This window comes from Dunckerocampus dactyliophorus, chromosome 18, assembly GCF_027744805.1.
Source record: "Dunckerocampus dactyliophorus isolate RoL2022-P2 chromosome 18, RoL_Ddac_1.1, whole genome shotgun sequence".
NCBI classification, from domain to species: Eukaryota; Metazoa; Chordata; class Actinopteri; order Syngnathiformes; family Syngnathidae; genus Dunckerocampus; species Dunckerocampus dactyliophorus.
In genome coordinates this window covers 17,604,657-17,623,708 of record NC_072836.1, presented here as the reverse complement: position 1 = coordinate 17,623,708, position 19,052 = coordinate 17,604,657, and the positions used below count along the sequence as shown (strand labels likewise).

Sequence of the window (19,052 nt, the reverse complement as noted above, 5' to 3'; positions counted from 1 at the left end):
TTTCCATCTTCAATCAGAGTCAAACCATTTATTGACGTAGTACTGTGGCAAACTGCAATACCATTATGGCTATTTGTATCATTCATATTAGACAGTGTCTCCCACAGGACTGCAATGTATTTGTGGTGGTGGGTTCGAGGGGCGCTAGATGACGCAATTGTCAAATTGGCATAATTGAATGTGATGCATGTGCGTGTAATTGAAAAGGATGTTGCCACTGCATTGTGGTTGTCTGTGATCAAGAACTCTTACTTTATTGATCCTTTGCAGGACACTACTTTGCTCCAACTGCCACATTTACAGACACTATAGTGCAGGTGTGTCCAAAGTGCAGCCCGGGGGCCATTTCAGACCCATGGCTGTTTTTTTTTGTTGTTGTTTTTTTTATTGGCTTGCAGCACATTCTTAAAAAAATAAAATAAAATAAAAATCACCAATAATCTTTGAAAAATAAGGTCAAATTTTTGAAGAATTAAAAAAAAAAAAATCTGACGGGAAAAAGTCGTAATTTTCAGAGTAATATTTTGGCTCCATCAAGGTGAAATATTAAAGTATTTTAAAAGGTCGTAATTACAAAAAACAAACAAAACAAGAAATAAAGTTGTGCTATTTGGTAAATTAGCTTGCGGAAAAAGTTAGAATGTTACGAGAGTAACGGAGCAAAAGGTTTTATTCTAATGAGAAGAAAAGTTGCAATTTTACGGGTTTTAATAGCATAGAGTTGAAATACTATGTTATTGTTTTTTTAAGTTGTAATTGCAGGAGAAGCAAAACTACATATGTTTTTCATACTAATAATATGCTTTTTCACCTTCATCACAAAGCTGAGATACAGTCTATACAGTAGTAAATGACCAAACAACACATGGAAAAAACCTTTACGACTGATTTCCTCTTACACATTTTGTTCATTTTTGTTCATTTCAATGAAATGAAACTGCCTTGACTGTTTTTGATCATGTCTGAATGAATATGAATAGATTTACTTTGACCAGACAGTAGCTTCCTCTGTACTTCCCCAAACCTATTTCTCAGCACTCTTATTGCTGTAAGGTTTCTTCCATTCCCATGCTAGCCATTCCCATTTTTTATAAACGTTAAGCTGTCGGCTCCCTCAGAAGATGACGAAGAAGAAGGAAAAAAAGAAAAGAAAAGTGCAATATTAGATCAAGGAATCTCTCCAGAGGGAAAAGATGTGAAGATTCATTCATTCCTGGGGGTCCCGCATCCACAGGCCAAAGATGACTTTCCCCTGACATTTCCAACAAGGGCATTCATTTCCCAAAACATTTTGTCAGTTCATTCCCATTAGAGCCCTTTGCACCGTAGCATAATATACATTGGAACCTTGGTTAGCGCCATTAATCCCTTTTTTTTATAAGGTTCGACTCTAACTGAAACGCACTCCAACCAAACCAGTTTTTCCCATAAGAAGTAATGGAAATCCAATTAATTGTACGCTAACCAGAACATGTACATGAAATGAGGCGTACACTAACCAAGGTTCCACTGTAAGTATATCAAGGTTTCTAACGCATTCGTCCATTTTTATTGACAGCGTTTCATCTGTCTTTTCTTCTTCAGTCTTCAACAGGGGCACACGCTAACCACAGTTCCACTGTATTAGCAAGTAAATAGGCTGCTAACAAGGACGTTTTGTGATTTAAAAAAAAAACACATCTACAACGCAGTTTTTCCCTCTTGCAGTGTATTAATAACGCAACAAGACGCACGCATTATTGCAGGCTAACCGGAAAATGTACGCGAACCGAGGCAAAATTTTGGTGTACATTTTGGTGTACACGGGAGCAAAATTGTGTCATAAATTTGATTGCCAAAAAACACGCTAATCGGTGCATACGCTACCAGAGCTTCCCTGTAGCAGCAAGCTAATAGGCTGCTAACAAGGACGTTACCAAGGCAAAATGTTGGCGTAAATATTTGACGTTAGCTGAAAAACACGCTAGCCACGGTGTACGCTAACCACGGTTCCACTGTATTAGCAAGTCATATTAGCCCACATCCTTTGATTTGTCAGTATGCAGCCCTCAGTGGAAATAGTTTGGACACCCCTGCTGTAGGAGATTTTTGTCAGGCTGTTTAGTGCTCGCTGAAAAGGTGCAAATTGTACTACAGTAGCAACAACAATGGAGAATTGTGCTCTCATCATCTGCAGGGTGATAACATTATGTAACACCTCAGCTTGGTCCAAATGCTTTCAAAAGTCCACTGAGTATGATCGTCGTCATGCAAAAAACCCCAAAACAAAACAAAGTTGAGGACATATTATTGAAATAATAACAGAAATAATAACAGTAGGCTGTCCTTCATTCCTAAGGGAAGCACTAAAATATCAATATATGGGATTTAACAATATACTGCATCACTCTCAGGTTACATGGCTTGTGATATTACAGTAGTTGCGCTTATGTCAAGTGTTGCAATAAAGGTCACAGGTCAGTGTAGCATATCCATAGCAAAGACGCTTGTGACCGGTTGCATAAGAGTGGAAGAAGAAACCTTTGACCCCAATCAGATACTGCCACCCAAAAAAAAAATGGCTCCGTTGCTCTCTGTCTGCCTATTTCCCGGCGTGTTGTCCTCATGAGACGTGTGCAATTATTGCATATTATAGCATATATTCGAATGGAGAATCAAGTGGCTCAAATGAAACGACAAGCACAAAAAAAAAGAAAAAGGAAAAGGAAGCATGTTTATTTACAGTACAGGCCTGACTAATGTTCACATCGTCTCCTTCTTGTCCTGGATTCTGCTTTTGGTGAAAACGGCAAAGCCATTCATTCTCCAGAGAAAACCTGTGATGTTTCCAACACGAGTCAGCAAGATACAAAATGCAGAGTTGTGCTGAAAGGGCATCGGCAGACGTACGCGACAAACAACAACAACAAACGCCCACATGGAAGAAAGGAGTGGGGGGGGGGGAAGACCCTGTATTTTGGCTATTTCTTTATACGTTCCCTATGGTCACAAATAGGAATTTTCTAGGGATGCTCCGATGGATCGGCCACCGATTAGTAATCGGCCAATTTCCGCATAAAACATGCTAACTTTTTCAATTGTTGTCATTATACTGTATGTCTTGTCTTCCAAACACGATTTGTGTGTTGTTGTGTAATGAACATTACCTCTTCGCCAGGGGCCCTTGGAATTGTCTATTGGCCATCCTGGTCAATAGCGCGCATCATAAATAAATTGAAAAATGTACGGTTAATCCATGTGATCCGTATCGGTATCGGCCGATCTCACTCATGGATGACCCGTATCTCAATCGACAGCATAAAGCCCTGATTGGAGCATCGGTGGCGGAGCTCCGGGGTGGTTATCGTCAAAAATTCATCCCAGGATGTCCGACTCCAACCGAAACACGCTCTAACCCAGGGGTGTCCAAATATTTTCCACCAAAAATTCAAGAGCGTGGGGGCCATTTTTATACTTTTTATTTTGTAAAAAGGCTAAAAAAAATGTTTTATTTGTGTTTAAAGACTAAACTTTGTGTTATAGGTGACAATGTGTGTTATTTGTACCTATTTTTACACCTCTTTGTTTTTTTGTTGCTTTTTTTGTTTGTTTAATTTTATTTCTACACTGTGGGCCAGTATAAAACAATCTGTGGGCCACAAATGACCCCCTGCTCTAACCTAATACATTTTTCCCATAAGAAATCCAATTACAGTCGTCCCTCGTTTATAGCAGTTAATTGGTTGCAGACCCAACCGTGATAAATGAATTTCGACGATATATAATTCCATGTCAATTAATAGAATATTTTTGCAGTTGGAGCATAGGAAACCTGTTAATGAGTGTCCATGGAAACACTGTGGAACACAACAATGGATAAGCGGTAGCGCCAGCGATACCAGCGGAGAGGACATAGTGCCGAGCGATTTGAGGTCTGATTTTTTTAATTTATTTTTTCAAGGAGGCATTTTTGTGACTCAAATGCGGTACTCTTTTGAACGCATATTGTTTTGAGAAGCCAAACTCTCTACTTACATGGCCCCGCCAACTAACCGGAACAACGTTCCTCATCACGGAAATCCCGACCAGAAGTCTGCTCACGGGACGAAGTGGGGGGGGGGCCACGTCATCGTTGATGCACTGCACTGCTGATGGGGACGTCGCACAACTTCCACTATCCCTTTGAGGGCCAGTTTAGTCCTAGAGATGTAGTGACCACAGGTGCCAAGGGGACCCAGTGAGATTTTTTTCATGAGGCCCAGAATCCCCGGCGGTGCCCCTGCTGGTTGCAGCCGAGTAGTGCACCCTGATTTTGACTTTCAATTCAAGACACAATTACCCAACATTAATTCCACATAATTCTTATTACGTCCAACATAAGACATGCCTATCTTAGCAGTGTGTTCATTGTTTTGCAACAGGGTGCATGAACAACATCCCTGCATCATTGTCTGATATTCTTTCCTTCCAAATGCGAATATATATTAAAAAGAAAAAATCAACACTTCTTGAGATAAATCCTAGCAGTGCTATAAATGACATGTTTTCGGAGCCAACATATTCCATGGAAAGGTCAATTGCAACTCCGAAAGAGATGTTTCTTGTCTGTTTCCACTTACAAATTGGTCGTTGTCATTGCTCTTACAGTGTCCTTTTTGGGCTCTGCTTGCAGCATATTGGAGGTTTCCGTCTTGTTGCTACACGAGGGCTCCAGCCAGACAAGCTGGGTGCGCCGTGTGCAGTTAAGACCCATCACATGCAGCCAAAGTCTTTTTTTGTTTTTGTTTTTTGTTTTTTGTCCGGTTTACGGAGACCTCCAAGGACCGAATGTGCAAAACATACTGCTACCATGTTTCTGTCATTTAGCAACAGATTTTTCAATTATGAACACGAGACATTTGCCACAGGACGGTAAGCAGACTTTTCTTTCCTGCCTGCTAAAATGTATTGACTGTAATGATGAAGCAATTCTCAGTCCATATGCTTAAATGACAGGTAAACAGTGCTCCTCCAGGTATTATTAACATACGTATAACTCTACCTTGTCATGCGTCGGCCACAGATGCATCAACCCCGTGTTGATATTATACAAACTGGCCACAGCATTAGGTACACCTGCACAATCCAATTTACAGTAATCCCTCATTTATCGCAGTTAATTGGTAGGATTTTACAACCGTTTTACAGCCTAAATACGTTTTTAACATTATTAGAGCCCTCTAGATATGAAATAACACCCCTATAGTCACCTTTACGTTTGGATTACCCAATATAGGAGACTTAATATGAGAAAATAAGCCATTTAAGACATGAATATATTGCTGTAAATGTGTGAAGTGACGTCGGGGGTTCAGAGTTGAGTTTTGCCTTGGCGTGGGTTACGGCCGCAGCAGTCGCCCATGTTAGAGATGATTCAAACAGGCAATACAATCCTCCTGCGAGTTCCTGTGATCAAGTCTGGTGCTTGTGTGTCTCACCGAACATTACAGTAACATGGCTGACACCGAATGACCAATGTAGAATACAACAGTACAGTATATGCCTTATATTTGTATTTCACTTCATTTAGCTAGTTTATGCTTGAAAATGCTTACTTTACATCAAGTTTGCTCAAATATGCATACTTTTTTACTAATAGGCCATTTTCAATCATGAAACAGCATGATTTATGAATTTATATAGTTTTGCAAAACTGTGACAGAGTGAAGCCGCAAAATTTGAAGGTGGAAGCGGCGAGGGATTACTGTAATCCTCATTTTTTCTGTCGGAGAGGTATTTATTTCACAGAATGGCACCGTATTATACGGAGAGCTGCTTGTAGTATGGTCAGTATGTGTATTTGGTGTGCCTAATGTTGTGGCTAGACTGAAAAGGATCTGAAATAAGCCGCATGGTTGACAAAGGTGACGAAACAAGAAAAAAAAAGAATCAACTATGCAGTCATGCACAAAATTACAAGGATCCTATGAGGTTTTTTTTACGTTGATTCTCCATCACTGAGGTTCAGCACGTTTTAAATTTCTGATTCTTTACTGGATTTTTGATCCCGTGCACTGGTGGCGTGCTCGTTCAGCAGCTCAGATGAACACTGTCTCTCCTCGGCTTTGTCAAAGTCCGCCTCCTCCTCATCCTCTTCATCCCTGCTGATGAAGGCCAGCTCGTTCTCATAGCAGAAGGAGTTGGCGCCTGACGTCGGGAACTTCCTCTCCTCCATGTCTCTTGCACTGCACCTCGGTGTGGATGGCACCTCGAAGGTCTTGTGAAAATAGGCGTAATCTATCCTGTACTGGCTCTTCTCCTCAAAGATGAGCGGCTCAAAGCGCTGGCCCCAAAGGATCTCTGACGACAGATAGGAGCTGCGCGCCTGCGTCGTCATGGCGGTGGCTTCCACCAGGCCTTCCAGTATGATCACGATCTCAAAGTCGGATGTCTCCAGGTCTTGCTTGCTGATGCCAAACAGAGGGCTTTCTTCATCGATCTCGTGGATGACGGTGAGAGGCGCCACCAGGAAGAGGCGGTCGGTGCCTCGGTCGTAACCCACGTTCATGTCGATCTGATCCAGAGGGATGTACTCGCCCTCTTCCGTGTAACGAGGCTTGACCATCTGAGCCCTGACATGGGCCTCCACGATATGGCTTTTTCTTAGATTAGCTACCCTAAACATGAGACACAACTTGCCGTCACGCATGGCGATGACGGCGTTGTGGCTGAACAACAGAGTCTGCGCTCGTTTTTTAGGCCTCGCCATCTTTGCCATGATGGCGCCGATCATGAAGGCGTCGATGACGCAGCCCACGATGGACTGGAACACCACCATGAAGACAGCAGCGGGACACTCCTCCGTCACGCATCGAGCGCCGTACCCGATGGTGGTCTGGGTCTCGATGGAGAACAGGAAAGCAGCCACGAAGGTGTTCACCTGCGTCACGCATGGTACAAAGCTGTCGTCCCCAGTGAGATGGTCCATGTCGCCATGCAAGAGGCCGATGACCCAGAAGGCCAGGCCGAACATCAGCCAGGACACCACAAACACCAGACTAAAGAGCAGGAACATGTAGCGCCAGCGTATGTCCACACAAGTGGTGAAAATGTCCGATATGTAGCGCTGGGACTTGTCGTCCATGTTGGAGAAGTGGATGTTGCACTGGCCCGTCTTGCTGACGAAGCGGCTGTGTCTTTGACGTCTGGTCTGGATCTTTCCATTGCCGAACGTGCCCACGGCAGGCATGCTTGTCAGTCTCAGGCCTTCTTCTTCACAGGACAGGAAGCTGTGCTGCTGGCTTCTTCCCACGTTCATGCCTCAGCGAGGACGGCCGCGTGGCTTCACAGGATCAGGCCGACTCACACAAGACGGGCTCCGTCCAACGCAGACTGCTATCTCCCTGCGAACAGAGACGTTTTCAACTCTTTAAGGGAAACTCGTAACACACTGGAATTCACAATAAAAAGCAACTCTAGCAATCATAGGACGCGAGTACACAGCAGGACATTTTAAAATCTATAATGATATATAGTGCCGTGCAAAAAATAGCAGTCATTTAAAACATAAATGGACAGATATAGCAGGAATATGCAAGTTTTGCTGATGGTGGCACAGAAATGAGATTGGTTGATATCGGTATTGTTTTTTCCTCGGATACAGTTGCCACATCGCTGTTCCAATTTCGTGGCTTCACTGCATCACCGTTTTTAAACATATTTTAATTAACAAATCATGCTATTTTGTGGTTGAATACGGCCTATTAGTCACATTGTATGCATATTTAAGCAAACTGTATGTTTTTTTGCCTAAATTAAGCATTTTAAGGCAAAGAAAATGACTAAATGAAATAAAATACAAATATAAGCTATTAAGAAGATGCATTAAAATGATGAATATAGTATTCTACATTGGTCACTAGGCATCAGTAATTGTTTGGAGAGACGAGCACCAGGCTTGATCGCTGGAACAACCGGCTTTTATTGCAGGCTTAAAATATCTCACAACAGGCACGGTAATAACAGACCCCCAGAATCTTAATGGCACCATCCATCTGTTTTATCATCCTTCATAATTATCATATTCCAGGAAGCAGCCTACAGTAGAGCCCATCAAAGTTGGTCCTGTTTACACCGACAACCTGTCCACAGCATGTCAACCAACCCATCAAGCTCTGGTGGTGTTCTTCTTTCTAAAAAAGTGTCCACTAAAGTCATCGTCGACATACACGGTCGGCCTTTTCTTGGCAAAGCACAATGATGGTGATGATAGGATTTAACGGTTTAGCCTGATTAATGGTGCAATGACTTTCCTCAGTAACAACATTTGCGTTTGGCAGCAATCGATGAAGCCTTCAGAAGATAAATGCATACCGGAGCACTGCTATAGATGGGGAAGTGTGATACAAAGAGAAAATAAAGTTAGTATAGCGTCATCCCTCCTTAGCTCTACTGGAAACACTGCGGTGCAAAATATGTCTTTTTCTGATCAACAAGGTACAGAAATAGCCGGCTAATCTCATGCGCTGCCACTTTATGTGACGTATCATCTGTTTCTCACAGCTGGCATAACTATTAGGCTACTGATGAGGCCGTGTGATTCCCTTGTGAGGCTGTGCTGGAACAGTGGCACACATTGTGGGGCAAATAAAAAAGTAGGGTACTATATCTTTAAAGACACTCTGAGTATTTAATTCCATGCAACTGATAAAAGATTATACAGTACATGTCAAGTGTATTGCTGCACTGACTGACTAAAAGAAATCACACACTTCTGCTGCTTAAATGGGCAAATCTGGCCCCTTGCCTCATTACGGGTTAAGTATAATGTTGTTGCTTATCAGCTGTTCGGGCAGTCACACAATGAAAGGGCAGGGAAGCATGAAATTGAAAGTTTGTGAGACAGATACAGAAGTCATTTCATTTAATGCAGACTGAACTGGTGCCTTGAGATTAATTCACTTACGAGTTGCATTGGGCGGCGATTCGATTTGACGTCATAAAAGACCAAAAAAAAAAATTCACTCTGTTAAACTGCATGTTCCCAAAGGACAGGACTTTAACTGGGTCACAGAAAAATGACAAGATGCTCAGCAGCTGGCTGCATGAATGCTGGTGATAATCTATTGGAACACTTTACTAAAGTAAGATTCATTTTAGATGAATTAAGTACGACATAGACAAATAATTAGTGCTGTCAAATGATTGACATTTTAAATCAGATTAATCACAGTTTTCAATTGAACTATTCATGATTAATCACCATCTGCCACTATGTCTGAAATATGCTTGTGTTTACTGTATTGTGTCAACAGAAAGATAAATGACAGGACACGATTGCTGTCTACATATTTGTATGTTTTAACAGCTTCAAACGAACTGAAAATTCAAAACAAGCTAAATAATGCCAAAATCTATTTGCCAAACACTCGTCTCTTTAAGAGTAGCAGAACATTCCAATCACACTTTAACAGTATTGTGAGCAACTAAAGGTTGCGTTCAAAGACACCGCGTAAATTAAGGTTCACTTCAAGTTTTCAGCGTATTTTCTGAGATTTCCAAGCACACTTAAATACTGATAATACCCACGTTATGTTACTGTTAGTATTTCTGTTTATTTTGACCACACACACGCATTATGAAGATGTTGTGATTTTCGGACTTCGGAGGGTCCCTGAATGCACCTGGAAACGTGTTCCCTGGAAGTGTTAGTGAGCTGGAGGTACGTGTTGGAATTGCACTGCTGTTTATGTGTTCAGGTAAGAATAAAGTTATAAACGTGTCAGACTCTGTGTGACGTAATAATTAATTCATCCAATTAATAAGTTACCGCCGTTAAGAAGTTATTTTTGACAGTCCTACAAATAATTCCTAAATGCTAGCCAAAGACCACGTAGTTGTCCCTGAATCTTGATTCGTAGACTTACTAATTGATTTTTGGACAATGATATGTTTCCAACTTTGTGGGAACACGCTGTACAACGCCCTTGTTGAACGCGCTGTTCCTGCATGCCAAGGCACCGTTTGTTGTGGAAGCACCTGACTAACCCGTGACCTGAACCCATCAAACACCAAATGCTGCTGAGCCAACAGGTCCCGCCACTCTCAGGTCCAACACGAGAGACCTGACGTGTGACACATGAGTGGTCAGAAATTCAGACAAGATAAAATCATGCAGAAAGTCTTCCCAGAAGAGTGGAAGCAGTTCCAGGCACAAAAAGGGGACACACGCCATATATTTACTTCCTTGTGTCCCGGTACTTTTGTCCGTGTGGTTTATGTAGTTTATTTGAAGTATATCACCAAGTTGAGGGTTGAGTGTGCATGTGTGTGTGTGCGCGCGTGTGAGTGTGAGTTACTTCACACTCTTTGCCTGGCAATGCACTAGTTGCTAGGCGGCAGGATGATGGTGATGATGTTGATGATGATGAGTGTCCGAGGCGCACTATTATCTAATATATGCTATAATAACTGTCCGCCTGCTGCTGTGATCTTAATGCATGAGCAGAAACGGCAGAGTGTCTGCCATAAATAAAACAGCATGTTATTACATTCATAGCCATGATGCAGCGTAATTTGAGCTTTGTTCCGTTTGATCTGCTTACCTTGTGTGCAGGTATCAATGTCGATTTCACACTTTTTTTTTTCACTTTCAGAACTTTCAGCCTTTTAGCCGAACTGCTGCATGTTTTCCGTGCACGTCCCTTCAGCTGGTCTTCTGTTATGGGTACAACCAGTCTATCCTTGTGAGGTAGGGAAGAAACACATTCATCTCCCCGAGTTTGACTGCACCTGTTCCTCTGGTCAGCGAGGACAGCATTACAACCATTGCTGGCGTCAAGTTCTCCACAGTGACTTTGTAATTGTCCAAGCTTGAATTAGTCAGGTGAACAAAGCCTCTCCGTTGTCCCAAATGAGATATATTCACATGGCCTCTGAAATCGAAAATCAATTCCTCACGGATGATTTAGAATTAATCGCTTATCCTCTTCCATGTGTCCCGCACTTTCTCAGTTTGTATGTGAGCTGGTTCTGCTGCAGAACCCACTCTGTATCCCACATCCACACAACTATTGCTCACTGCTCAGCCCTCGTCCTCCCCCTCCCTGTCTTCAACCGTGTCACGGTACATACTTGGCATTTGGAGACGGAGCGCTCTTCCCTTACCAAGTGTGGCACCAGTCAGAAATACGTCCTACTACCCCTTCCAAGGCTGGCATGCACTGAAATTATTTAAATGCATTGACATTCATCTGGAGTGTTTGTGACATATGGAGTCAATCAACACTGAGGGACTGCCGGATGATGAAATGCCTTATTCCAACACGTTATGCACATTACTGGCTGGAGCACAAGTAAACTATGTGGCAAACGACAAAGGTGACAGTGTGATCTGCAGTCATCTGCAGTCATGTGGTTGGGTAAGGCAAAGGCAAATAGTATTGTGTGTTTTTGTGAAGAGTAGTATTGTGTGAATCATCCAGGGCAACCGACGACAAAGTGATATCACAAAGTAGAGGTGGGCGGATCGATCCAAATATTGATATTGTGGCTACCAGGGAAGCATGGGTATTGATACCAGCCAATTGAGGGAATAAAAGGTATAATTATAATATATAATTATAATAATATAATTATAATAATAATAGTATTTTGTTGCTCTTGGTACTTGATCTTTTATTGTTGCATTTAAACATTGTTAAATTGTTCACAAATAAGGTTGTTAGTGAAATATATATTTTTTGTAAGCATGATAATCATGATCAACAAATTAAAGGCAAAAACATTTATTGATGTTGAAAAATGTCCAACTAAACAGTATCGGTGGAAGTGATGTGCGGCTCGATACTTAAATAGCAATACTTCCGAGACCAGCTTTTCATGCTCTAAAATCGATTCTCAAATCAAAATATCGATACTTTCGATACTTCTGTCATTTGAGGTCATTTTTGTCGGAAACGTTTGTCTGTTGAAACGATGACTGTACACGGAGCCGTGTGTGAATTGTGGATAAAGTTTTCATTCTTATCCATACATCCTTTTTCTATGCCGCTTATCCTCATTAGGGTCGCGGGGGTATGCTGGAGCCTATCCCAGCTGACTTCAGGCGAGAGGCGGGGTGCACCCTGCCCTGGTCGCCAGCCAATCGCAGGGTACATATAGACAAACAATCATTCACACTCACATTCATACCTGTCGGCAATTAACCTAACATGCATGTTTTTAGAATGTGGGAGGAAACCAGAGTACCAATCTTATTGAATTTCTTAATAATGAATCATTTATTTTCATGGTTTTTAATGGTATTGGATCTTACTAGATTCACTTAGGCAGCACAGTGGTTAGCATTTTGCAAATTTCAAAAGCTAGAAGAGAATCAGTTGGTCCTGTGCTGGCCTGACCCACATACAGCAGAGGCTGTCACATAACTACAGTGGTGTGAAGAAGTGTTTGCCCCCTTCTTGATTTATTTTTTTCCTTATTTTGTCACACTTAAATGTTTCAGATCATCAAACAAATTTAAATATTAGTCGATGACAACACAACTGAACACAAAATGCAGTTTTTAAATGAAACATTTTATTATTAAGGGAGAAAAAAATCCAAACCTACATGGCCCTGTGTGAAAAAGTGCCCCCCCCCAAAAAAATGTACCAACAGTAAAATATGTTGGTGGTAGTGTGATGGCCGGGGGCTGTTTTGCTGCTTTAGGACATGGAAGTGATAAATGGAACCATGAATTCTGCTGTCTACAAAAAAATCCTGAAGCAGAGTCCTGTTCACAGGATCAGCTGTTCATGACCTCAAGCTGAAACGAACTGCAGCAGGAGAATAATTCAAAACACACCAGCAAGTCCACTTCTGAACGGCTGAAGAAAAACAAAATGAAGACTTTGGAGTGGCCTCGTCAAAGTCCTGATCTGAATCCTATTGAGATGCTGTGGCATGACCTCAAACAGGTGCTTTGTGCTCCAAAACCCTCCGGTGTGGCTGAATTACACCAATTTTGCAAAGATGAGTGGGCCAAAAGTCCTTCACAGCGCTCTAAGAGACTCACTACAAGTTATAACAAACGCTTGATTGCGGTTGTTATTAGGTTCAGGGGGCAGTCACTTTTTTACACAGGGCCATGTAGGTTTGGACTATTTTTCCTCCCTTAATTTTAAAATGTTTCGTTTACATTTACATTTTGTGTTCAGTTGTGTTGTCATGGACAAATCTTTACATTAGTTTGATGAGCTGAAACATTTAAGTGTGACAAACATGCAAAAGAATAAGAAATCAGGAAGGGGGCAAACACTGCATGTGTATGTACAGTATGTGCATGTGTGTTTGTAAGACACAGCAGTACCACGTCCGTGGAAGTCAAGCCGTGGATGTCTGAGTGTCAGTTTTCAGATCATAATAGGAGAACTCATATTTGACCTTTGGGGCGTTAAGTTTGGATTTCTTCTCACACTCTGCCAAGGTGGAAAGATTGTGGTCTGCGTACCATCACAAATTTATTGGCATACAACACAAACTCGGCGACACGCGGCGTGAGGTTTACAAACGTACACCTGCACAGCTGCACCAGCTGGCGTCCGTTACATGTGTAGTATGTTGGTATGCTCAGTGCTCTGTCCGCCGGAAAGAAAAAAATCAGGCTGCCAGTAGAAGAAAGGACTGTAGACTCTATTGAAGATGGAGTAGGAGAGGTTACCGTTTGGAAGAGGAATCCCACCCTATATGGACTTCTCAACATCCTCGATTGTTTGTGATCTTTGTTTCGTGAACACGCTTTCTCAACGTTGCCTTTTTTTCTTCTTTTTCGTAGATTGGCCACGCCACCGCCATACCTTTCTACAAGTTCTTTCTTGAATTCGACACTGTTTCGCACCTTCGTTATCAAAGTGCTGGCACGTTCTTCGGCCCCATAGTGGGTTATTTAGCAGTATGGTGCCGAGAACTGACGGTTTGTTAGGCCTGTCGCGATTAATCGAACGATTAAAAAAAACAAACAAAAAAAAAAACAGGTTGATAATTATGACACCCTCGATAAATTGACAAGTGCATTTATGCGTGTGTTGTATCCAGCCTGTGCCACACAGGCTGGATGACAAGAGTGTTCACTCTGCATCTGTCCGTGCGCATTGGTTCTTTCATGGAATGAACACAGACAGTGGGCCCTCATCTCATTCAGCATCCTTGTGGAGGCGGGGCTACTCGTGAGTGGTTACAGGGGGTTTAGCAGTGAGCTTCGTGTGGCAGCGATGGTTTTTGAGGCGAATGACACAGCCAACAGCCACAATGTGGGAACATTTCGGTTTTAAACTGAATGAAATCGATTATCGACGATAATTTGTAGCACAATTATCGACTAGCAAAATGTGTTATTGTGACAGGCCTACGGTTTGTCATCAAATTGTTCTGTTGACGTTTTTATTCAGTCATGCATGAAAATCTAATGGTTTCTTATGTGTTTATGGAAATCGGTGTTGTAATCTGTGTGCCATCCTAACTAACTCGCTGGCCTCATCTTGTAAAGGGGTTATAAATCCTGTCAGTACATGGCAGATCGGATGTGGGGGTTACAGCTAATATAACATAACCCTTCAAGTTATTTAAAGTCTGCAAAGTGGGCCAGGCTGGACCCCCACTTGGGACCCTGGCTGCTGCATTTGATCACACTGTGATCCACCTCATAGCACACACAGCCCTCATTCATCCTCAGCGTTATGTCATGCTGTGCTTCCACCTATGTAAAGAGGAGACACCATTAAGTCATTCATTTTCTAGGAATTTTCTACCGCTTACTCGCCTCTCCTAGCTGACTACGGTGCTTCCCAGGAGGCACCAGGCATGTTTAATTAATGCTAGATAGCTAGATAGTTTATTGATCCTTTGCAGGAATATTATTCACTTTTGGCAAGATGAACATGGCAGGTATAAAACTGTTATATAAGACAGTAACCATCTGTTTTGCCCGCTCAGAGCCGCACTCATGCTGGTCATGTTTTGTTGTTTGGGTGTCTCTGCACTTCCTGTTTGCTATTGTTGTGTTTTGTACACTCTCTCTAGGCGCTTCATTAGCGACACAGTTGCATCTTTTGATCTGAAGAGATGCACAAAGACGGTTTTAAATTGGCTACATTTTTATTGAGGTTGCACTTTGCAGTGGTGTAGAGCTGCACTGTATGCTAAATGTTTTTACATTTTAATTGGGCAAAATATTAGAGATACTGAGACGGTGTTTTGTATGTCATCAGAACACTATAATATATTCATATTACAGATTTTGCCATACATAAATGTCACAATTCCCAACAAATCTGAATTTTAATTATTTATCAGTCTACACAATGACTCAGGGGTTTTGGAACCAGAGGGTTTGAATCCTGCTGCGGACCAAAAGAAATGATAACTTGTTGTTGCAGAGATGCTGCTTCAAGACCTTGAGTAAGGCATCGAACTCTGCTGACGGGTGCAGTTTGTGCTTCTTGCATGCCCGCAACTAGTAAATAGAAGTCAAAATTTTATTTTCCTGCAGGGATTGGAATTTTTAGAAAATAATTAAACGATTTTAACTTGGAAGCAGTAGATATCTTTTTGTAATTATTATTATTAATCAGCATTCTGTAACAAAAATATTGTGCTTACGGTATCTAATAAAAAAGCAAGTTTCTACAAATTTAGTGATTTTTTTTTGAGTAGTAAAGGAAATAAAAAAAAAATTGTAAAAATGTAAAAAAAAAAATTTATAAAAAGAATAGGAAAAGGCTTTCATCATTTTTCTGATTTAAAAAAAGATGCATATTACATCACATATATGAGATTTCAACAGGTAGGGCTGTTTTCAGTACGTAAACCACGTACAGGTTTATCCTCATTTCTTTCTGCATCAAGGTTAAGAACCAAGAAGATTAGATTAGCCGATGACATCATCGGCAGATGTGATTCTTGCTGACTGCATTATTGCATTTGAATCATGTACTGAAGACGATGTTTTGTCTAATAAATCAGGCAAGCACATTTGTCAAATCATGACAAGCAAATAGATTTTCTGTGCTGACGCCTCCACATTTTCAAGGCAACTAATGATGATTCAACCAACAACATTACTATGTTCGTTTGCCTTTGTGAGAACTATTTGAATGCATGTTTTATTGCTATTTTTGCACCAAACAAACCCGTTTGTTGTCCCTTTGGAGCCGAAAGTGAGTTGGCTGTGTTACACCTCCCTTCTCCCAAATACCAATCAGCCTCATCATCCTCCATGCTGAGCCATGAGATGCTAAACTGATGTTGGAGGCTGCCAAATGTATTTATTTTGGCCTCTGGAGAACATTGTAGACTATCCATTCATTGTCATAGAAACAGAGCCAAGAGGATGTAGTTCACACGGCATATGTAAAGCATCAGAAAACGTGACTCGTGCCTTCCATGGCCGCACAAACACAACTGGAAAGTGTTGTTCCTCCACTTGGAGCAGTCATTGATCTTTGCATGACTAAATAGGGCACTTATTTTTGTAGCCTGTGCAGGTGCACCTGTGTGCTGGTGGCTTTGGATTAGCTAATGATCAGTCATGAGGCCCGGGAGGGTTTGTGGGTGCTTCTTTACGCTCCACTTGCACACGCACAAGTACACTACGTCAAAAAACAATCCCCAATAGGCATAACGGCCATTTGTTATTTATGAAGCTCACATCTCAGTGTCATTGTTAAGTGACTTGTGAATCAAATATGTGAAACAGGAGGCAAAGCAAATGACTTGCCTCATGGGTTCTGCACCTCTATCCATCTATCCATCCATCTATCCATCCAGGGGTCTCAAACTCACAACCATATTTTGTGGCCTCCTACTTGACATTAAAGTTGAGTGTTATTATTTTCCTAGGCATTTTATATTAATATTATATATATTGTGGCTACAAGAGATGGTCACTCCATCTTATTTAAAGAAAGTGGCTCTTTAATTGGGTAAGCAATAGCCAATACTAAACTCACAGTCAGTTTGCCACAATGACCAGGGACACAGAACACTGACTACAATCACACAATAAATCTCACAACATTTAACAGGTAAGTAATCACGCATAGGGCAGCTACTACTACTACTACTACTATGGGGTGTTATAAACGACAACTATGTTGACTCTTAACATGTACAGTCGTCCCCCGTTTATAGCGGTTAATTGGTTCTAGACCCAACCATGATAAATGAATTTCCGCAATATAGGATTCAATGTTAATGGAATATTTTTGTAGTTAGAGCATAGAAAACCTGTTTATACATTTTTAACTATGTTTTTTTTTACATTATTAGAGCCCTATAGACCTGAAATAAAAACCCTATAGTCACCTTTACACTCCTATTATTCATTGTTTACATCGGATTGCATAACTATTCTCCAGACGGCCGCTATCTAGCAAGTTAGTGAGCTAGTGTGCTAACTAGGTAGCCTCAAATTTATTTCTTCTAAACTTAAGAGTTCCAAACGGAGTGGGGAAGAAGGACAAAGTAAGAAGCCACAAACTTACCATTTCCACACGGAATGGGAGGAGAACCTTTTTTTCACTCTGCATCCATGGCTGACTACATGGAGTGCAAGGTAGGGTAAGCATCATGTGAACTGTAGTTCGTTTAGGCATCGATGAGCCACATCAATGTTTAAGCTGCAGTGTTCAAAGCGTTTGAAGAAAGTAGCGACTTACAGTCTGGAATGTATGGTAACTTTCACAAGTCTTGACAAAAAAAGTGTCGCAAGGCATGCTGGGAAGCCGGAAGCGCTCCCAATGACGCTGTGTGAGAGGAAGCGCTGGCAGCAAGGAATAATGTTCTAAACTGTTATTAATAAAGACTTGGCCACTGTTGTTGGCCCATTGCTACTTTAAGCAGTTACTTCCTTTATTATTAAATTACGCTCAAGTATTTATTTTAAAATATATTTTGAAGTATACACCACTACAAACTGTACACATCTCTAGAACATTATTATCTATGTAAAGGCAAAATATGACATCTCTAGTAATTATTGGTGTGTGCATACAGTATTTACAATTATGCCATTTATTTAAGTTAAGCTTTTGAACTACCCTACCATATCTTTGAATTTCACATATTCTTCTATCTGGGACATACCATCTAGAAAAAAAAAAACAAAAAAACCCAGCAAGTTGTTCTTTCTTATCCTGTGTAGGTTGAGATGCCTCCTTCAGCTCTTTATTTAAACTTCCTCCTCCATGTCTGCTGAAGTCACATTACCTTGCGAGATAGCCAACACATTGCTTGTTCTTTCTCTGGCAGAAAAAAAGAGCTGTCAGTCAAATAAACACGCTTACGCTGCCTTATAATGAAAGATAAATAAGAAGGAAATGATGGTCGAACAGCGGCAGAAATCTCCAGAAGCTTAGATGGTATTCATAATACATCTCATCATTGCACATCAAAATGCACAAGAGAAATACATTGAAATGTAAAACTACACACGAATATACTGACTCGGCACTTTTATTCAGTTATGGCATATGGTATTGGATGTTTAGGTCGCACATTATTGTTTAAGCAAGAAAAGTTGAGCGTGCAGATTCCTCCATGATGGATTGCATTAAGGATCAGCGTTGCTCTTTGCTCGTTGCCTCACATGACTGGATCTTCTCACACTGGAGTCACAGGAAAGGAGCGCAGGGTTTAATGAGGTGCGATGTTCCCCTTGAGAAATGTGACTCCACGGAAGTGAGCAACATTCAAAAACAGGACCTTTGCAAGGGCACGCTGATTTACAACGTACACATCCATCAGACGTCTGCACTTGTCAGTGTGTATTCTTGTAAAGCCGTGCTCTTACAGAGCTATCCCGACTAAATTACACTAAGAAAACCTCTCGTCGTAACAGCCCAGTTCAGGTCCCAAAGCATTCATTATTACAGGCAGGTTTACTGTGTCATTTAAGTCATTTTAGCTGCTTTAATACAGACAATTTTAGATATTCTCTGCTTTGGTTGGTATTAGAAATATTTATTGGCAGTGGCCCCCCACCCTATGGTATACATAAAGTGATGACATAACGCCATACCTTTTTCTTTGGCCCATTTCTTCTCTCTCCTTTCCTC

General features: G+C 41.3%; 1 protein-coding gene across 1 annotated transcript; it reads right to left on the bottom strand.

Moving 5' to 3' along the window:
• Positions 1-2,330: 2,330 nt before the first annotated feature.
• On the bottom strand, positions 2,331-11,122 carry kcnj12b (potassium inwardly rectifying channel subfamily J member 12b). The gene is made up of 2 exons (XM_054759855.1): positions 10,563-11,122; positions 2,331-7,361 (listed from the first exon to the last, which is right to left on the bottom strand). Exon 2 carries the CDS (start codon positions 7,274-7,276, stop codon positions 5,993-5,995), a length of 1,284 nt encoding a protein of 427 aa, XP_054615830.1. The 5' UTR covers positions 7,277-7,361; positions 10,563-11,122; the 3' UTR covers positions 2,331-5,992.
• Positions 11,123-19,052: the final 7,930 nt, after the last annotated feature.